Here is a 21,226-nt window from a genome sequence, read left to right on the forward strand (position 1 = left end):
AGTAATGTCTCTGCTTTTTAATATGCTGTCTAGGTTGGTCATAACTTTTCTCCCAAGGAGTAAGGGTCTTTTAATTTCATGGCTGCAATCACCATCTGCAGTGATTTTGGAGCCCAGAAAAATAAAGTCTGCCACTATTTCCACTGTTTTCCCATCTATTTCCCATGAAGTGATGGGACCGGATACCATGATCTTTGTTTTCTGAATTTTGAGCTTTAAGCCAACTTTTTCACTCTCCTGTTTCACTTTCATCAAGAGGCTCTTTAATTCCTCTTCACTTTCTGCCATAAGGGTGGTGTCATCTGCATATCTGAGGCTATTGATATTTCTCCCAGCAATCTTGATTCCAGCTTGTGCTTCCTCCAGCCCAGCATTTCTCATGTTGTACTCTGCATATAAGTTAAATAAGCAGGGTGACAATATACAGCCTTGACGTACTCCTTTTTCTGTCTGGAACTGTTTATAATTCCAACCAGCTCTCCGCTCTGTTTACACCCGGCCCTGCCCTTCCGCGCCCCTTGCTGAGATCAGACTGACCCGCACCGTCCCTGAGGGACAGTCCCCCCGCTCCAGGGCAATGACAGCATGTAGCCTGAGTTTGCAAAATAGCAACAGTCCTGGATTACTTAGCCATGGGTTTAGGGGCTTTTTTTTTTAATCGAACTTTTTGGCTAGCATTGAAAACTTAAGAAATTCAATTAAAAATAAAATTTTAAATGCAGCGATGTCACATAAAACTCCAGTTTCTTTGGGGGTGGGGGAGAGGGAGACTGTCTGGCCCCAAGGGCTACACATTCTGGCACAGTGATGAGTGACTGGAGCTTAGCAGTGAGGGCCACTGCCCTTGGAGGAGGGATTGACCAGCCTTTTCAAGTTCACTGTGGCCTCCACCTGGCCCTCTTGAACATATTTGACTTGCTGACCTGCTCTTGCAGGCCATGGAAGATTTAGAAGCCGTGTGGAGGTCATGGCTTCTGGATCCCCTTGCCTTCTTTCCAATTAGTCTACCCCATCTGAGGAGTCATGCCAGTTGCTGGGGCTACAGAACCAAGACCTTGTTTCTGAGGTTCAGACGACACATTGACATCCTTCCTTATCTCCTACCGTACAAAATGAGCAAGCAACACCTAGAGTAATAAACAGAACCTTCCTGCCTTGTGTTCCAGTTAAGTTGTGCAGGAGAGGCCTCTGGAACACCTCATCAAACTGACATCCACTTGTCTATTGTTATAGAGGGAGGGGTTATGGGGGGATTCAGCATCTAATATCTGATATCCAAGGCCTCCAGTTATAAGCTTGAGTGTGTGTGTGTGTGTGTGTGTGTGCTCAGTTACCCGGGTGTGTCCAATTCTTTGCATGCTCCTCTATCCATGGGATTCTCCAGGCAAGAATACTAGAGTGGGTTGCCATTTCCTTCTCCAGGGGATCTTCCCAACCCAGGGATCAAACCTGCATCTCCTGCGTCTCCTGCATTGCAGGCGGATTCTTTACTGCTAAGCTAGTAGTAGTGAAGTTAATTTTTTCATAACGTGACAATTTTACAAATGCACCTGCTACTTTTCAAATTAGTGCCCACCCCAAAACACTCCCTGCAGTACCTCCCAGGAATAACATAAACCTCTCCTCTCTGTGTCAAGTTTCTACTTAATGTCTGAGCTCGTAAACGTCTGAAAAGACAGTGTGAGTACATGTAATGTAGTTGTGTATCTTGCAAAAGATACAGGGTTTCCTGCAGTCACTGAGTATGATTTTAATGCAAGGGACTTCCTGAACCACAAGTGAAGAATCCTGCTTAATCCCAGCTCACAGCTGAAGAAGAGAAAAACCCAATCCATGTTTCAAATGTGAATAACTTGAAGGATTTAGAAAAGCCCTCAGGATAATAGATAATCTGTCTTTGGCAAAATCACCGCCTTTATGAACGTGCAGTGGAAATCAACACAAAATGAAGGATGTTACTTGTTGAAAAAATCACAGCAAAAGAAATGAATGTTTGATTTATCCTTTGTCATCAGGATTTAGAATGCAGTTGTAATTTTGTCAAATGGAAGATATGAAATATAAATCTTTTAAAAAGTGTTAACTCTTTTCCAACTAAAAACTCAAACTTTTCCCCCCAATGTTTACTATAAAATTCTGGTCTCCTGTGTAAATGAATTCACTTTAAATGGCCTTTCCCAGAATTGGCATTCCTGATAACAAAGAGGTTCAGTGCCATGTCTCAAGCATTTTTAACACAACTAACACTATGTTGAGCCCATCCCATATTTTATTACCTGGACCAGTCTCCAACCTCAGGGTTGAAGATAAAGAAATTCCCCATCTGCATGGATCACCTGCCACAGGCAAAAAGGGCCTTTATTAGCAAAGATGTGTATTTTTTCTTCTTTTGCTTTCTGACTACACTTCAGCCGAAGCTTATCTGTTTCTGGTAGATTCTCACTTAAGGCTACAGGAAATAACCAATGGTACAACATCCTGAATTTTTTTCCCTGTCATTTCCCTTAAAACTCTGCAGGGGTGTGCAATCTGCCTGTCAAGATTCAACAGGTAACAATAATGTATCCCTCTGTTTCTCACCCATAAAATGAGCATTCTCAAATTCCCAGCAGGGAATATGTGTCTGTGCTGTGCCCCCTCCTACCTCCAGTACACAGCCAGCTCCCTGTTTTCCAGCCTGTGGTTTATAGCGCTCCACTCCCCTAGTACCAAGTCCTATGCTGGTCAGGGTTCTTAACAGCAAGCAACAGAAACAGACTGGGAGCAGTAAATGTGCGGAAGAAATGTTTGAACAGGAAATTGAGTAGTTCACAGATTCATCAGAAGGCTGTGGAAGCAACCTCTGAAATCAGGCAGGAACAAGGCGGGCCAGACCACAGCCAAAATCCCACCATAAAGACAGGTGAGGACACAAGTGCACTGTAGAGCGTGGCCCCCGCTGGCCCTGCAGCTGCCTTTGGGGTTCAGCACTGATGCCCCCACCAGACTCCTGACGCTGCAGAAGGCCAAGACAGTTCTAGCTGCTGCTGCTGCTGCCACCACTATCACCACTAATGGCTTCTTCTCCCTGAGAAACCAACAAACACAAATGCAACAAAAAAACCAACAAGCATGGAACAGAAGAGAATGGCCTGGCTGAATCCAGGAGGCACAGTGACAGAGATTTGGTCCAGCTGACCAGGTTGTGATTCAAACACCTGGGCGGTTGCATTGAATTGTCATAGTTGAGTCCTGTGCCGGATTCTAGCTGCAAGGGAGGCCATGAAGGCAAGACTCTGGTACTTTTGCCTCATGAGTGGGACGTGGGCTTTGTCTCCCACTGAGAGTCATAAGAGGATGGAGTTTCATATGCTAATTAAGTGAGCATCCCCCATCGCCCCCCCCAAAAAAATCCCTATTTTTCCTGTGTCATCTAATCTCACAAATAGCCCTGTAAGGCAAGTGGCGTTAATCCCATCTCATAGATGCAGAGAGTCAGGGCACTTTGTTGTGAACACAAGCAATCCCTTCCCCTGGCCTGATGCCACATCAAGAGCCCTCTGCTGGGTGTCCCCTTCTTTGGTCCTCAGCACAGCCTGTGTGACCTGGTGAGTTTCCTGGCCTTGGGCTCCCACTGGACTTTAAGTCATGAGGGGTGAGGACAGTGTGTTTTACTCTCCACAGCTCCCCACAAGCCCTGTGTCTCTGATACCTACATACTCATCAGCAGCATGGTCACATGTGTTGGTTGGCTCACTTTGACCTGAAGGAAACAGTCCTCCCAAAATTCTCATTTCCAAGTAGATCCCTCTGACTTCCAGTTATTTCACCTCTCTGCTCCTCAATTTCCCTCTAATGGAGATAACAAAAAGGCAACAATATTCTCTACCATGTCTGAGATCAAATGCACTAAAACATATTTAAGAAAAGTTAAATTCAAGGAATTAGTGTAACTTTCATCACTCTTTTATAACATGGTCTTTAACACATAAACAACTGTGACTTAAGTATCAATCGTCCTGACACATATTTCTAGCTGGTATGACTTATATTCTGTGAGTGCCACTTTTGGATTGAAACAATGCAGAATAAAGCCCCCTTCTGACATGATAACCAGCCAGTCCATTTGTATGAATCCACCCCAGTCAAGACAGTCCACTGCTCTGTCTTTATATTAGTTTCATCTCTGAGCATTACATGCATCCTGAAAAGGACGTGGCCTTGGATGGGACCTTGAACTCTTGTTCTGATGTTTACCAGCCGTATGGCTTATAAAAGTGTGGTAATCTCTCCCAACCTCAGTCCCCTCAGTTAGGATGGCCTGAGGATTAAATGAAGCTGTCAGTAAAGCCCGTGGCACATAGCAGGGGCTCCGTCCATATGGCTGTTGTTTTGTTTGTTTGTTTTTGTTTGACTGCACCAGTTGCACTTGTGGCGTGCGGGATCTTTCCTCGTGGCGTGTGAACTCTCAGTTGCGGCATGTGGGCTCTAGTTCCCCGACCCGAGACTGAACCCCGGCTCTCTATGTTGCTAGCGCAGAGTCTTAGCCCCTGGACCGCCAGGGAAGTCCCAGTGTGGCTTTTGTTGTTACTGTCATCTGTTTCGCATTCTGGTTGACACTCTGCCTAGTGCAGTAGCTATTTCATCAATGTAGCAGGACTGTTAATATCATTATTACTAATAATTATTAATAACCACAAACATGGCAGTGTGGACAGCTTCTCAGAGGAGACCCACCTCAGCGAGCTGACAGCTGCCGGAATAAATAGACTCTGGAGCATCAGCCTGTGACAATCCCACTGACCTGGAAATATGACTCCAGAGAGACCCCCGTCTCCCCTCCCTCTCCCGTCCTCCCGCTGGGGACACGAGCTGTCAGTAGAAAAGCATCCGCTTGACCGTAGCCCTGATCTCTGGCCACAGATGAGGAATGTTAGCCCTCCAGGGAGAGGCTAGATAACTGCGGGATTGAACGGATTCTGATGAGGAGAGAGCTGTGACCAGCACAGCCCTCCCAGAACCTGTCTTCCCCATCTTCTCCAAGGCCTGGCCTGTGGGCTGCCTTCTCACGTATGTGTCAGTCTCGACAGGGGCTCCATTCGAGCCCTGAAGGTGGGCTCTGTGGGTGACAGGAAAGAGTTGATCCAAACAGGCCTTAGCATAGGAGGTCAGGGGGCAGTGACCCCTGGAGTCATCCGTGTCTGGTGTCCACCCCACCAGGCTGCTACCAGCTCCAACCTTGAGCAAGTTGGGTAGCCCCTCACCCGCCGTCTTCTCACTAGTAAAGTAGCGATGCCCTCTCCCATGGGGCTGTTGGAAGGATGAATGAAGTCTTGTGTTTAGCACGCAGGGGCGTGCATTGTTGAATACACACTCAGTGAATGCTCACCCAGAGAGAAAAGGAAGGTCGAATGAAACCTGCCTCCTGCACGCAGTCCCCACGGGGAACACGGGGAGGAAGGACTGGGCTGGGGACCCCACCACCTTCCTGGCCCCAGTGAGCCTTTCCAATGCACTCGCACCTTCATGAGCGTCCCACGCCTCTTCTCTTTGCAGCTGAACCGAAGTGATAGCGACAGCTCCACCCTGTCCAAGAAGCCACCTTTTGTTCGAAATTCCTTGGAGCGGCGCAGCGTCCGGATGAAGCGGGTAAGACGGTCCCATTGTTTCCCCAAGTCTGGTGTCCCCCCTGACGCCTGACCGTTTCTCCTCAGCCACTGGTTGGAAGAAAGCGCTTGAAAGCATGGGGGTATTTGCAAATGGAAGTTGGTGAACTGTAAGGCCTGGGTAGGCACTGGGGAAAGTGCCAATGTAACATGGTTTTTGTGACCAATAAGTTAGGTCAGGAGTGGGCATCCTTGTGTAGAAATCAAAGTCACGAAGAACCAATCAACCCAAGACGTCACAGCTACCGCTGGGAGCCTGCCTCGTGCAGGTCTCTGCTTCCTGTGTCGTCCAACTGACCGAGCAGTTGAAGGTCCCTTGCAACAGCCTCCTTGCGGGAAGAGAAGCCAGGTGTCCCTGCCCCCCACGCCTCCCCACCGAGAGCTGGCCTGGAAGCAAGGAGGTGCGGACAGGACTCAATCCAGCTGGAAACTCCCAGGGAAGAGGCCCCAAGCTGTCCCTGCGGAGCAACCTGGCCTTTCCTTACGGAGAAGGTGGCTGCGGGATGGGGGCTGGCAAGAGGCCTTAGGCCAAGGCCCGACTCCTGCTAGGGACTTTCACTAGTCAGGGCTGCAGGAGGGGCAGGGGACCCTCCCCACTTTGGGCTTTCAGCACAGACTTGACAACAGTTCTGGTGAGCTTACAGAACTAGAAAAAACTCAGGAGCCAGAATGTCAGAAAGAGAAGCAGAGACAGCGAGGCGAAAATGCAGAGAAAGGAGAGCGTGCTGATAGCCCCATGTAGGGGCAGCCCCTTAGCATCTCCGGCAGGCCTGTTGCTGACCGCCGGCCTCGGGAGTGGTCCTGTGCCTGGCCGTACCCTGCCCCCGCAAGTCCCGAGAAAGAACCAGAGACAGCAGGAGAAAGAAGGCAGTGCCGAAGAGGCTCTCTCCCAGAAAGGAGAGAGTGCTGGCTGCCTGAGAACGTGGACATGGCTGCAAGTGACGGGGGCATCCCCTGCCCCACCCCGCCTGCTGTGGCTGGCCGGCACTCCAGTCCCTGGAGCGCTGAGTCACCTTGGGAGCTTGTTAATTATGCAGATTCCGAGGCCGTGCTTCCAGACCGCCTCATCCAGGTGGCTGGGGTGGGGCCCTGGAAGCAGCATTTTTGTAGGCCCCTCCGAGAATTCTGGAGCAGGTGTTCCATGATCCATTTCTGGAAAAATGACACCGAGGAGTTCCTACTCCGTCCCCACTACACGTCTTACAACTCCCTACCCGCAGGCAAGCCCCACAGAAGCTCCTGCTTCTTCACCCCCTCTTCCCCTCAGCCAAGGGGATGCTTTGCAAAGGGGACCCTTGAGAGCTGGCCTAAGCCCATGTTCCCTTCAGGTCCTTTCTATGTCCTGAGGAACAGGGGTGTCCAGAGGAGGCCAGGGCCCATGCACACTGCAGAGCCTCCTCCACTAGCTGCCTGAGCAATGCATGCTGAGAAGAGGGCCACCTGGCAAGGGCCTGAGAGGACTTCTGGTAGCCGTGAGCAGCCCCTGGTCAGCAGCTGAGTGAGAAAATGCAAGGAAACGAACCCTACCCAGGACCTGAGGGAGCCTGGCTGCAAATCATCCCTTTGTCAAATCCCCAGATAGGTACTCAGTCGGTCAAAACCTAGATTTCAGCCTCATGAGACCCTGAGCAGAGGATTCAGCCAACCTGTGTGCTAAACTCCTATCCACTGAAAGTGTGGGATGATGATTTGCTTTATGTTCAGCTGCAAGTTTGCATAATTTGTTTTATATATATATATGATACGCTCAGTCGTGTCCGACTCTTTGCGACCCCATAGACTGTAGCCTACCAGGATCCTCAGTCCATGGGATTTTCCAGACAAGAATACTGGAGTGGGTTGCCATTTCCTTCTCCAGGGGATCTTCCCAAACCAGGGATTGAACCCGGCCCTCCTGCCTTGTAGGCAGATGCTTTACCGCCTGAGCTACCAGGGATGCCCAGTAACAGAAAACCAACACAGTGCCCAATAAAGTGATTTCAAAAATGGTATTAATACAAAAGACATTAACTATGAGACCTGCCTTCACTTCAAGCTGGCCAGCATGCTTTTAGGAATGGGAAACCACTCAAGTGGTTCTGTGCTTTTCTAGGGTGACCATTGTCTAGTCTGTGCTTATAAATGAGCAAGACTGGGAGATCAGCTGAGTGATCTGAGTGACTCCAGGTCTCACGTGAAGATGCTTTTGCTTAGCTCTGCTGCCCCTGTACTGTCCTCAGCCATGTCCTACTCTCCATGACCCCGTGGACTGTAGCCCACCAGGCTCCTCTGTCCTTGGGATTCTCCAGGCAAGAATACCGTAATGGGTTGCCATTTGCTTTGCTCTGGCCAATGGCCAGTCTCAGAAACTTGTCTGGACATGTGGATACGGAGAGAGCCAGAGCTCAGGCAGTAGATAGAAGACAGAGTAAGGGAAGCAACTGCGTGTAGGGAGTGAGTGGGTGGGACCTGGAGCCAGCTGCCTGGGGTGGAATCTCGGCTTCAATGCTTATAACCTGTGTGATTTAACCTCTGGGAGCCTCATTTGTGCACATGATAACAGTCAGGACCTCACAGGGTCATGAAAATGAACTCAGGTAACGGAAGTAAAGCGCCCAGCACCGTGACTGGGACATAAAAATGCTCGCTAATAGAGGGGTAGACATGGAAAAAATCAAGACAGGCTCCCAGGGGCTGGGCGAGCCCCACTTTTGCAGTGGAAGCCCGCGGATGAATGAAGGAGGGTACCTGGGCTCCAGAGCAGGGGAGAGCGCGGGCTCACTGGACCTGGTCCGGTACTAACCATTCCAAACCATCCCCACCCCCGCAGCCTTCATCTGTCAAATCCCTGCGCACTGAGCGCCTGCCGCGCACCTCGCTGGACCTCGAGTTGGACCTGCAGGCCACCAGGACCTGGCACAGCCAGCTGACTCAGGAGATCTCGGTGCTGAAGGAGCTCAAGGAGCAGCTAGAACAAGCCAAGAGCCACGGGGAGAAGGAGCTGCCGCAGTGGGTGCGGGAGGACGAGCGCTTCCGCCTGCTGCTGAGGATGCTGGAGAAGTGGGTGAGTGGCGCAGCGGCGCGCAGCTGCAAGGGAGGGCCGCGAGAGCTCTGAGCCGGTCCTGCAGTTCTGTGACTCACAGAGCGTGCTCCCAGAGCGCCTCAAGCTCATCATCCTCCCCCAGGAAAGTTAATTCACGGTTTACTGGCTGCCAGGTCCTTTTGCTGCACGCCCAGTGTTTGCGTGCAAGCCCGTATTACTCACACGTTTATTCCACCAGCTGGTCCTTCATCAGACGTGTTGGGAGACACTTTATCTACGCTGGGGCACACACATGCACAGAGTAAATGAAAACGCTGACCTGCCCTCGTGCCTGCCTACCCAGTCCCACAGAGCACGTTTCTCCAAAGGGGAGAGGAGTGGGTCCTGGCTGGGCTTTATCCTGATGAAGACGCCTGAGAATACAAGCCTGCTGGCATCTCATCCCTAGTGTAATGAGTTGGAGCGATGTCAGCGCTGCTCAGGGAAAAAGATACAAGCACAAAGGGGCCAGAGCAGACGATGAGTTGGATTTGGGTGGCCGCTGCTCTCACACGTGTATTTGGGAAGGTCTCACACTGCATGAGCCACCCCCAACCCCAGCCTCCAAAGGCAGCTGTTTTGGCGCAGCTACCTAGAGGGGAGGAGGCCAGGCGAACTCCCAGGGGGAAAGGGGGTTGCAGAGGGGACCTAGACATGGCGATGATGTCACTTGGAGCACCATGAGGAGTCTTGGGTTGGAGAGCTCCAAAGCAGCAGGAGTTTGGGGTCTCTTACAGCCCTGGGGTTTAACACATCTATGGCTAGCAGATGTTGGGTGCAGTTTTAGGGGGTATATGTAACAGGCAGGCTCTAAAAGGCTAAAAAAAAAAAAAAAGAACTGTGATTTGAGCTTCATTTAAAACAATTGGATGGGTAAAAATTTGTCTTTGACACCACTGGGTTCTTGAGCTAACAGATCCCAGACTGGTGAAGAAATAAACTCCATAGGACTAACACACAGAGGCCATCTCTGACTCATTCCTTTCATATCTGCCAGGATGGCTGTCCACAGCAGAAATGGCAAGCTTTTGCTAGTTTTCTCTGCACACAGCCAAGCAATGCAAGAGCACCTTGCACACGGTGCCTCACTGGATTGTGGGGAGGGCCATTAGCTGAAATTCCAGCTCTCAATTCAGGTGATGAGAACATATAGCAGGGAGGTGGTGCTGGGCTTCTTAGGTCTGGACTTGTGGGAGCCTCAAATTGACTCTGGTAAATCATAAGTTCCCTAAACATTTCTTTCTTTCTTGTTTATTACTTATATCAGAGTTATAATAACAGCATTAAGAGAAAATAGAAAATTAGAGAAAGTTTTAAGGAAGAGAAGGAACTAAATATGTCTCTAGTGGTAGCTGTCTATTACATTTATCTTGGAGCTTCCTAGTAGTCAAGGCAAAAAGAGGTAAGCAAATAAGTATATATGTGTCCTGCCTTAGGAAAACACCTACCAAGAAAACCTGACCTTTCAAATAGGTTTTTTTTTTAATAGTAAATCTATGACTATCTGATGATGATTCTGTTAAAGAGTCATTTAAACGGTATAGCTTCACTAGCCAAAATTCTGTCTTCTTGCTATGTTTTCAAGTATGTAGAACATGGATATTTGAGGGCTATCTGGTTTGTTCTCTAAAGTGCTTCCTTAGGTTTGTGTCAGGAGGGAAAACTGTATTGTTCCTCAAACCCTTGACCATAATTGCATGATTTGAAATTGGGTTTCTACAATTTCTTAGTTGTATGCCGTTAAAGCAGTTTCTTAACATGCCTGAGGATTCGTTTCCACATCTGTAATATAGAGGTTATTACAAAGCCTACCTTCCTAAGTGGCCCTGAGGAGCAATGAGGTGACATGCATTTCACCAGGTAGCCCTTGTCGCCTTACTTCTGACAGGTGCACATAGGTATTCGGTTCCCTGGCCCCGAAAACCTATCCTGTCTGACACATGTTGGGATCCCTTCCCCTCATCATCATTCAGAATAAAGGGGAACAGGAAGCATCATGGTGTCTGTCCCATGACCCTTAAACCTTTTAACCACAGTAGACTCCTTTATGTGAAGGGTCTCCGTGGCTGACCCACTTCCAGAGACCCTAAGGACCCTCTTCTGTCTCCTCCTGCCCTCCAGATGGACCGAGCAGAGCACAGGGGAGAACTTCAGACAGACAAGATGATGAGGTCGGCCGCCAAGGACGTGCACAGACTTCGAGGCCAGAGCTGCAAGGAGCCCCCGGAGGTGCAGTCTTTCAGGTCAGAAAGTGGGCGCCGGGCCAGGCGGCCTTTCCCTTCCCACCCTGCCCTCCCAGCCTCGGTCTCCTCCTCTCCGTCTTGCTGCTCCCTGTCCGTGCGCCCTGCTGGAGCTGATCCCCAGCTCTCTGTGGCAGATGTTTGTCCTCTGCCGAGTCTTCCCCTGTGATCTGTGAGCCCCGTGGTGCTTCCCCTCGGCTGTCTTTATCGGTCCCCACGCAACTCAACCTAATTTGTTAGATCCTTTTGTTTAATGGATGAGCCACCTGCTCCAGCCTTTCCTCTTAGCGTTCCCATCACCGGTAACTGCAGAGGATTGGCCGAGGGATAAATCAGCCTGGGAGTAACGGATGCTTGCTGGGCCTCCCTAGTACTGCCTGCCACCTGCCAGTATCTTGGGGAGATGCCTTCTTGCCACCCCAGACCCAGGCATGTCCTGGGCCTCCCCGTTCACAGAGGGTTTTGCATTTAGGCTTGTGTTGTCCTCTTGGAAAAGGTATTCACGTTTGTGTATGTGCTAAAATGCATCCCTTTGTGGAATATAAAGATGTAAAATATACTGTCATTTGTCTAACCACACTTGGACATCTTTTCATTCTTAACCAACTGGGAATCTAAAACAGATCACCAGTGGAAATGGCCAAGGGCCCTTTGAGACTTCAGAGGCCCCTGATTGGAACTGGAGGTGACTGTTCCTGCTGATGTTCCCCCAAGGCAGAGATTCTCAGCCAGGGGGCTACTTGAGCCTCCAGGGAGGGCATTTGTCAATGTCTAGGAAAATCCTATGGACCGAGGAGCCTGGTAGGCTGCAGTCCATGGGGTCGCTAAGAGTTGGGCATGACTGAGCGACTTCACTTTCATTTTTTACTTTCATGCATTGGAGAAGGAAATGGCAACGCACTCCAGTGTTCTTGCCTGGAGAATCCCAGGGATGGGGGAGCCTGGTGGGCTGCAGTCCATGGGGTCGCTAAGAGTTGGGCATGACTGAGCGACTTCACTTTCATTTTTTACTTTCATGCATTGGAGAAGGAAATGGCAACGCACTCCAGTGTTCTTGCCTGGAGAATCCCAGGGACAGCAGAGCCTGGTGGGCTGCCGTCTATGGGGTCGCACAGAGTCGGACACGACTGAAGCGACTTAGCAGCAGCAGCAGGGACATTTTTGATTGTCAGAACCAGAGGAGGGCTGGCAGAGATGCTTCTGATGTTTTGTGGGTAGAGGCCAGGGATGCTACTAAACACCCTACCTGCACAGGATTAACCCCACAATGAAGAAATTATCCTGTCCGTAATATCTATAAAGTGAGGTTGAAAAGCCCTGCTCTAAAGGGATGGCCTGGGACTTCCCTGGTGGTCCAGTGGTGAAGAGTCCACATTCCCACTGCAGGCTCACGGATTCAGTACCTTGTCAGGGAACTAAGAGTCTGCATGCCTCATGGCGAGGATGGAAAAAATAAATACATAAAGGAATGGCCTTTTTTACAGGGAGAAGATGGCATTTTTCACGCGGCCTCGAATGAATATCCCGACCCTCTCTGCAGATGACGTCTAATCGCCAGAAAAGTATTTCTTTTGTCCCACTGATCACGCTGTGAACCTAGACTGTGGCTAAAGTTATTTATGTGGTGTTATATGAAGGTACCAAGTCATGAGTCGTCTAGCACTCTTGTCTGTTGGAAGATAAACAGAATTTTTTAGTTTGGGTTCTATTATTATTAAAAAAAAAAAAAAAAACAGACAAAAACAAAAAACCAAAAAAACAAAAAAAAAAACCCAGCATTATAATGACAAGATTGTATAGTTTGTATATTTAGGAATGTATTTTTGAGAAAGAAAATTTAAATGAACTAAAGCAGTATTAAGTTGCTGCTCTTCTTAAAATAAAGTTGTTTAGATTTTTTTTTTTTTTGTACAGATCTACCTACTAGAGGTTTCACTGCAATAAGAAGTAATGTTTGGGGGACAGTAATCCTCAAAGGATGTCCTGAAGGTGTCACAGCACAGCTGACCTTTCGTACTTAACGTATTTTGTACACTCTTTTTAAAAAGACGCACGGGAACTGTGCAGGGCTTCCGAGGTGCGTCCGTGACTCTTCACGCGCTGTGATGTGTTTGTATGTGGCCGCCTGGCGTGGAGCGGGCAGCGTGGGGCTGGCTGGTGACGGGCCTGCCCACGCTGGTCTGATGCCCAGTGAAGCACTGATGCGAGTGAGGGAGGGCTGTGGAGAACACCTTTCAGTTTTATCTCCATCAATAAAGTGGCCTTTCTGAACACACGTCCTCACTCGCTTTTTCTCCCCTACCCCTCCCTTCATCCGTGTTCCCCTGGTTTTTGAATCTCTGCTTCCCACTCATTCCCTCCCAACCCATCCCCAGGCCAGGAGAGTTGTTGTTTTTTTTTTTTTTCCTTTCCTTTTTGTTCTCTCACGTGCTCATGAAAGGAGCAAATGTCTGCTGAGCGGGGGCTGCTGCAGACATCCGAGGTCAGCCTTCAACACCACGGTCACAGAATCTCTTCCTCCTCCCTTCCTCTGAAGGGAGCGCTGCAGCTGTCTTCAGAGTAGGTCACGCTACCCGCCACACCAGAATCGTGGGCCAGCAGGCTTCCCTGGGGGTCCGGTGCTTATGAATTCACCTTGCAATGCAGGGGACGCCGGTTCCATCCCTGTTTGGGGAACTTGATCCCACATGCCTCAAAGCAACTAAACCCACGTGCCGTGACTACCGAACCCACGTGCTGCAACTGGAGAATCCATGCACCTCCAGAGAAGATCTCTCACGAGATCAATGAAGATCCCTCATGTGCCAGCTAAGACCTGACATAGCCAAATAAGTAAATAATATCTTTTAAAAATACAGGGGTCTTCCATGGTGGTCCAGCGGTTAAGAACCCATCTGCCAAGGCAGGGGCCACAGGTTCGATCCCTGGTCCAGGAAGATCCCACATCTCTTGGGGCGACTAAGCCCAAGCCCCACAACTACTGAAGCCTATTTGCCTGGAGTCCATGCTCCACAACAGGAGAAGCCACCTCCCTGAGAAGCCTGCGTGCCACAGTGAAGAGCAGCCCTCGCTCACTGCAGTTAGAGAAGACCCATGCAGCAATAAAGGCCCAGAGCAACCAGAGATCAATAAATAAAAATTAAAGAAAATACAGACTCCTGGACCCGTCCCTCAACCAGGATGGCCCAGAAACCTGCTTTTATCCACACTCCCACGTCAGTCTTACAATAAAAAGTTCGAGGGACCCACTGGCTTAATGTGAATGAATCCCAGGCAGAGGCAAAGTGGAGCAGCTCCACGTCCTAGCAGAAAGTCACACAGGGGACACTAATGGGAATGACCCTCTCCAGGCCACTGAGGACCACTGCTAAAGGGGTGATAGAGTAGACAGCCCCCCTCCCCTTCTTGGCTGAGAGGCTCTCCCCCACTTCCTTACCTGGCTGCCCCTCATGTATTATCCCTCATGTAGAAGGAACCTTTCTGTTGGCTCAGATGGTTGAGAATCTGCCTGCAATGTAGGAGACCCAGGTTCAATCCCTGGATTGGGAAGATCCCACAGAGGACAGCATGGCAACCCACTCCAGTATTCTTGCCCCGAGAATTCCATGGAAAGAGGAACCTGGCGGGCTACAGTCCACGGGATCGCAAAGAGTCGGACAGGACTGAGTCCGACAAAGTCCAAAGGGCACTCAAGTACTATGGTAGCAAACCCTTCCACTTCTGTAGGTGTTGGCATGGTCCCGAAGCTTTACTTATTTGTAAGTCACTTATCTTTACAGTAGCCCTCTCAGGTAGATAGTATCATGATCATTGCTATTTTAGATCATTCCAACTTAAGTTACTTGCCCAACATCACACAGCTGGTAAGTGGTATAGCTGGGATTAAACCTAGAGTGTACTCTTAAGACTCCTCACCACAGTGACATGTCTTCACATTTCTGTCCCCACCAGCTAGTTACCTCCCTGAAGGCATCCTGTATTGCCAGTTTTTCCTGTCTTTCCAGAAATAGGCAATGCATATACAATCTTACATATGTATTCTTTTTTTTCTACCTGAAAGTGCGTACTAACCAGACTATTTTAAACCTCGCCTTTTCTCAGTAAGATATCTGTAAGAAATTTCATTATTTTTAACAACCACAGAGTATTCCACTGCATGTCCAAATGAAGCGAGGGACATTTATGTTGTTGCCAATTCCTTGATTTTACAGCATCTAATTACTCTCTTTTCCATTTAGCCTTTCACAAGTTTATGAGAGTATCTGTAGATAAATTACCACCTGTTTTTAATTTTTTTAACTTTTTAGTTTATGTTGGAGTATTGTCAATTAGCAATGTTTCGATAGTTCCGGGTGGACAGCAGGGGGCTCTGCCAGGCATAACCCACTCTCCCCCAAACTCCCCTCCCATTCAGACAGCCACACAACATTGAGCAGGGTTCCCTGTGCTATAAAGTAGGCCCTTGTTGGTTATCCATGTCAAATATAGCAGTGTGTACATGCCCATCCCATACTCCTTAACTTTCCCTTCCCCACTGTCCTTCCCCACCTGGCAACCATAAATTCATTCTCTACATCTGTGAGTCTGTTTCTGTTTTGTAAATAAGTTTATTTGTATCATTTATTAGATTGTACATATAATGTATATAATGTATATAACATATTTGTCTTTCTCTGACTTAGAATGAAAATCTCCAAGTCCATCCATGTTGACGCAAATGGCATTATTTCATTCTTTTTATGGCTAAATAGTATTTCATTGTATGTACGTACGTACCCCATTTTCTTTATGCATTCCTGTGTCGATGGACACTGAGGCTTCATGTCTTATTACCTGCATTTTTCAAATGCTCCATGTAAAACTGTAAAAGTGCCTCTCAGTCATTTCTTCTCAGTATGTTTGCTGGCTTTATTAGGTGGCATGAAGATCAAGGACGTAATACATTATAGGCACTGAACAGAATTCAGTCATTAATGAGTGGTAGGGAACTTGTTATATTCCAGCAGAAATTATATTCCTACTATATTCTAGATGCTCCTGGGAATAACTAACGGTAGATGTTTGTCCTACACCACCAGTAAGGCTTCTCCCAGGGCACTTGGGACTGGTTTTACATTTATCTAGGTCATATATTTATAAGACTTCCCAACCATAAATATACATGAAGCTAATCAGAAATAACAAAATGACCTCTGCTTAAGATTATAATAGTTTTTACCACTTGAATTTTAGTTCATATTTTGGTTTTGAACCTGTGATCATGAAGGTATTGGACACCTAGGAGCAGGCATCATGCCTGTCTTGTGCAACATTTTAGCCCCTGGGCCAGAGCAGTCCTGACGGATGGCTGAGCCTCAAACAATTGTTCTGTGAATGAATTAGTCTAAGACCAAAGTTCTGACTACAGTCCTGCTAAGTAATAACATGAACCGGGGAAATTTCCAGTGGTCTTATTTTTTGTTTGTTCATGGGGATTTTTTGTGTTTTGTTTGTTTTTCAGGGGTTTTTGACCCTTTGACAGGCTGTCTTGATAACCAATGGTTTCATGCAGAGTTTTCCAAAGCATAGTACAAGAGGCATTGTTAGAGGGTGCCTCGGTGGATTTCGTATAATTATAATCAGATGTTTATTTTAACTTGGCCATCGAACTCCTGAATTCACAGCTACTACTCCTGACGATGAGGATGAACAAGCATTTAAATTCAGAAAGTAATTGATTTAAAAACTGATTTAATTTAATTTCCTATCTTAGGAAATTCCCTGGCAGTCCGGTGGTTAGGATTCTGTGTTTTCACTGACGAGGGCAGTGGTCAAACCCTGGACGGGGAGCTAAATGCCTGCAAGCCTAGTGGCATTGCCAAAAAAAATAAATTTTAAAAATCACATAATCAACAAAGAAACTTATCTGACAATGATTGAGTCAGTATGTCTAGAATGGTGCTAGGTATCTGTAAGCTACTTTTCAACAACCATATAGTATTCCACTAAACGAAATGGATTAAATAATTTGAATTAACTGATGGATATTTATGTTCTTGCCAACCCCTTGCTTTTACACACAGTAAAAGGCCTTCGTATTGGCTTAAGGCTGGTGTGACACTGGCCCCAGGTACTGTGCAAGCGGGGATGATGAGGACCAGGGACCAATGACTTCCCTACCATCTCTGACAGCAGGGAGAAGACACGGAGAGGCTTTCCCCTCCTGCTGGGTCAGAACTTTGTCTTGGTCCCCTCCTCTCCTTTGCAGAAGCCACTCACTCTGTGCTCGGGGCAGCCCTCATTGGGAGGTGGAGGCTCAGAAAGGGGGCCTGCCCCCCCTAGAGTTTCAGTCTGCTTGCTGCCTGATCTTTTTCACTTCAGAATTTGTTTTCGGTTTTAAAAAAAACCCTCAAAAGCTACAGAAAGATATGAAATAAGACACCCTACCCTCTGGAATCTACAATTAATAATTGTTAATCAGGTGGTTTCCACTTAAATAATTGACCTTTATTCCCTGTTCATCATCTGCAGGCAAGAGCTGTCCCCTCCCTGCCATAAAGATGAGGAGATTCTGCCACATACTTCCCGTTCTCCTTAGCAACACCTAATTTTTGTTAGTTACATGGTTATTTTTTTATGTAGTTTAAAACAGACAGTCACATTTACATGCTCCTCTGCAGTGATCATCCAGCTTCCTATTATGAGTTGATTTGAAAATTAAGAACCGTTAACAGCATTTACAGTGCGATGGTTGAAGTAAATATTATTCACTATGGAAACGAAGTATGTTGGGTCATTAAACTTTTGTTCCAGGAAGGAAAATTCAAAGATCCAATCATCTTTTCCTTCCCTATATAACCTTCTTCATTTCTTTCTGCTCATACTTAGTTCATTATTTCTCATTCCGCATACCTTTATTTTTGGATTCCTAGTCCAAGAGCAAGTTCCATCAGTTCTACCTCCAAAATTTATCATGAATCTATCCATTTTATTTTTCCCTGTTACCACTTGGGTTCATTATCTCTCACCTGGATCACTTGCAAACCTTCTGTATTAGTTTGCTAGTGATGCCATAACAGTCTGTCAAAGACTGCGGGGAGGCAGGCAGTGAGGGAGGCTTCACCAACAGTTTATTTTCTCATAGTCCTGAAGGCTAGAAGCCTGAAACCAAAGGGTCTGCGGGCAAGGGTGATTGCTTCTGAGGCCGTTCCCCTTGACTTGTAGATGGCAGTCTTCCCGGTGTGTCTGTACAGTCTTCCTTCTGTGTGTGTGAGTCCTGTCTTATAAGGACACCGAACATATTGGATTAGGCTCATGACCTCTTTTAAATTAATGCCCTCTGTAAAGGCCCTGGTGGTGGTTTAGCTGCTAAGTCGTGTCTGACTCTTGCGAGCCCGTGGACTGTAGCCCGCCAGGCTCCTCTGTCCCTGGGATTCTCCAGGCAGGAACACTGGAGTGGTTGCCCTTTCCTTCTGCAGGGGAGCTTCCCGACCCAGGGATGGAACCCCGGTCTCTTGCATCGCAGGCAGACTCGTTAGCAACTGAGCTACAAGGGAAGGAAAGGCCCTACCTCCAAATATAGCCACATTCTGAGGTTCTAAGGGGTCAGGCCTTTGACATATGGATTCGGGAGAGAATATAATTCACCCTGCAATAACTCAACTTCCTTTTGAAAGACAGAACCATCCAATGGTTCACTCTCTGCTTAGAACAAAATGAAACCGGCCCCCACCCCTCTCACCTTCACTTACAAATTCCTATCTGCTTTGGTTTTGCCAATCTTTCCACATCTGCTCACACCCAGTCCCTCTTTCTGCTTTCCAGTAGTTTCCTGTCCGAAACCATTTGCATTTGCTTTCCGCTCTGCCTAGAACCCTGTTGACTGGAGAAAAGAAAAGCGCAACCCGCATGTGGACTCTCTCTAGTTGCAGAGAGCGAGGGCTACTGTTTGTTGCGGTGGGTGGGCTTCTGATCGTGGCGGCTTCTCTTGTTTCGGAGCGCAGGCTCTAGGCGTACACGCTCCAATAGTCGCAGCACTAGGGCTCAGTAGCTGTGGTCCTTGGCCTTAGTTCCTCTGCGGAATATGAAATCTTCCTGGACCAGGGATTGAACCCATGCCCCCTGAATTGGCAGGCAGATTCTTATCCAGTTACACCACCAGGGAAGTCCAGTTTTTAGTTTTTATTTAAATTTTTTTTTTTTTGGTCGAATTGCATCTTCACTGTGGCATGGGGGCTTAGCTGCCCCCACAGCATCTCGGATCTTAGTTCCCTGACCAGGAATAGAACCTGTGTCCCCTGCATCCTGAGTTCCCTCAGGGTTCACTGTCCAGGGTGGCTGTCCTGTGATGGCCTGACGGCTGCAACATCCTTTATTTACTGATATGGCAGGAGACATTTTTCATTCACAACCCTCCTATTCATTACATTAAGAAAAAGTTTTTTAGCAACATCCTGTGACAAACTTGAGTTATGTGTAATTCAGGGTGTAGGAAGACATTCTAAGAAGGCTTAGGGCCTGGACACATGAGAAGAATCAATTTACAGATTGTGAGTTTTTGTATACTCCTTTCTAAAAAAATTTTTGCTTGCAAATTCAGTTATCTGATTCTCTTTTTATAGCTCTCTTTCCACAGAGAAAGGCATAACACTCCTCCCCCTGCCCTGGGTGTAAACTAACAGGCCCTGAACAAGGTAGACTTTGTCAGGAAGAGATTTTCCTCTACCCTCTAGGTTCTTTGGGCTTCCCTGGTGGCTCAGCTGGTAAAAAATCCACCTGCAACGCGGGAGACCTGGGTTTGATCTTTAGGTTGGGAAGATCCCCTAGAGAAGGGAATGGTTCCCCACTCCAGTATTCTTGCCTGGAGAATTCCACGGACTGTATAGTCCATGGGGTCGCAAAGAGTCGGACACGACTGAGTGACTTTCACTTCATTTCACTTCTAGGTTCTTTGAGCTGGCTGGTCTAAGAATTAAAGGGACACGAGACAGTTTAGCAGGAGAAATCACAGAAACGTTTAATAATATGTATACATGGGAAAGACTCAGGAGAAATGAGGAACTCCCAAAATGCCCCAAACGCTTACATTTCCACCTTCAGCTGAAGACAAAAGAGGCTGTTGGGAGTCATGGCTTGGGAGTGCAGAGAAGAGCAATTCACATGGAAATGGAAAAGCAAGTGTTGGGCAAGTAAACATTTGAGATAAGTGTGGACTGTGATCTCTAGGCCCTGCCAAGTTTCCCCCAGCACACCTAGCCCATATTCCTTGCAGAGTTCACTGGAGGTAGTTCTATGCCAGGAACAGGCCCTTTATCTAAATTCCTTAGGGAGCTGGAGACTTCTCTGGTGGTCCAGTGGCCAAGACTCCACACTCTCAATGCAGGAGGCCCAGGTGCAATCCCTGGTCAGAGAACTAGATCCCACAGGCCATATCTCATGATCCCACATCCTGCAACCAGGACCTGGCACAGCCATATAAACAAATATTTTTTAAAAATAAATACAATTCTAGGGCTTCCCTGGTGGTTCAGCTGGTAAAAAATAAAATTCTTTAGGCAGCTAGTTCAGTTCAGTCGCTCAGTCATGTCTGACTCTTTGCCACCCCATGGACTGCAGCACACCAGGCTTCCCTGTCCATCACCAACTCCCGGAGCTTGCTCAAACTCATGTTCATTGAGTCAGTGATGCCATCCAACCATCTCATCCTCTGTCAGCCCATTCTTCTCCTGCCTTCAACCTTTCCCACATCAGGGTCTTTTCCAGTGAGTCAGTTCTTTGCATCAGGTGGCCAAAGTATTGGAGTTTCAGCTTCAGCATCAGTCCTTCCAGTGACTATTCAGGACTGGTTTCCTTTAGGATAGACTGGTTGGCTCTCCTTGCAGCCCAAGGGACTCTCAAGAGTCTTCTCCAACACCACAGTTTAAAAGCATCAATTCTTCCGGGCTCAGCTTTCTTTATAAGTCCAGCTCTGACATCCATACATGACTACTGAAAAAACCGTAGCCTTGACTAGACGAACCTTTGTTGGCAGAGTAGTGACTCTGCTTTTTAACATGCTGTCTATATTGGTCATAACCTAACCATAATCTAACATAACAATAACAAGGAGTAAGCATCTTTTAATTTCATGGCTGCAGTCACCATCTGCAGTTATTTTGGAGCCCCAAAAAATAAAGTCTGCCACTGTTTTCACTGTTTCTCCATCGTGATGGCATATTAATGTGCATAATAAATGCTAATTAGTTTTGTTGGTTCTCTACCCATTTCTGCTGCTGCTAAGTCACTTCAGTCTGTGCGACCCC

General features: G+C 47.7%; 1 protein-coding gene across 2 annotated transcripts in view; it reads left to right on the plus strand.

Moving 5' to 3' along the window:
- Window positions 1–13,217, plus strand: part of WWC1 (WW and C2 domain containing 1) — a 153,210-nt gene extending 139,993 nt beyond the window's left edge. For both annotated transcript variants that reach the window (XM_065919050.1, XM_065919051.1), the window contains exons 20-23: window positions 5,536–5,628; window positions 8,455–8,688; window positions 10,828–10,949; window positions 12,431–13,217. In XM_065919050.1, coding sequence (XP_065775122.1) covers window positions 5,536–5,628; window positions 8,455–8,688; window positions 10,828–10,949; window positions 12,431–12,497 — 516 coding nt within the window. In that variant the 3' untranslated portion in view covers window positions 12,498–13,217. The remainder of the gene's footprint in view (window positions 1–5,535; window positions 5,629–8,454; window positions 8,689–10,827; window positions 10,950–12,430) is intronic.
- Window positions 13,218–21,226: the final 8,009 nt, after the last annotated feature.

The sequence above is a fragment of the Muntiacus reevesi genome, chromosome 1 (genome assembly GCF_963930625.1).
Source record: "Muntiacus reevesi chromosome 1, mMunRee1.1, whole genome shotgun sequence".
NCBI classification, from domain to species: Eukaryota; Metazoa; Chordata; class Mammalia; order Artiodactyla; family Cervidae; genus Muntiacus; species Muntiacus reevesi.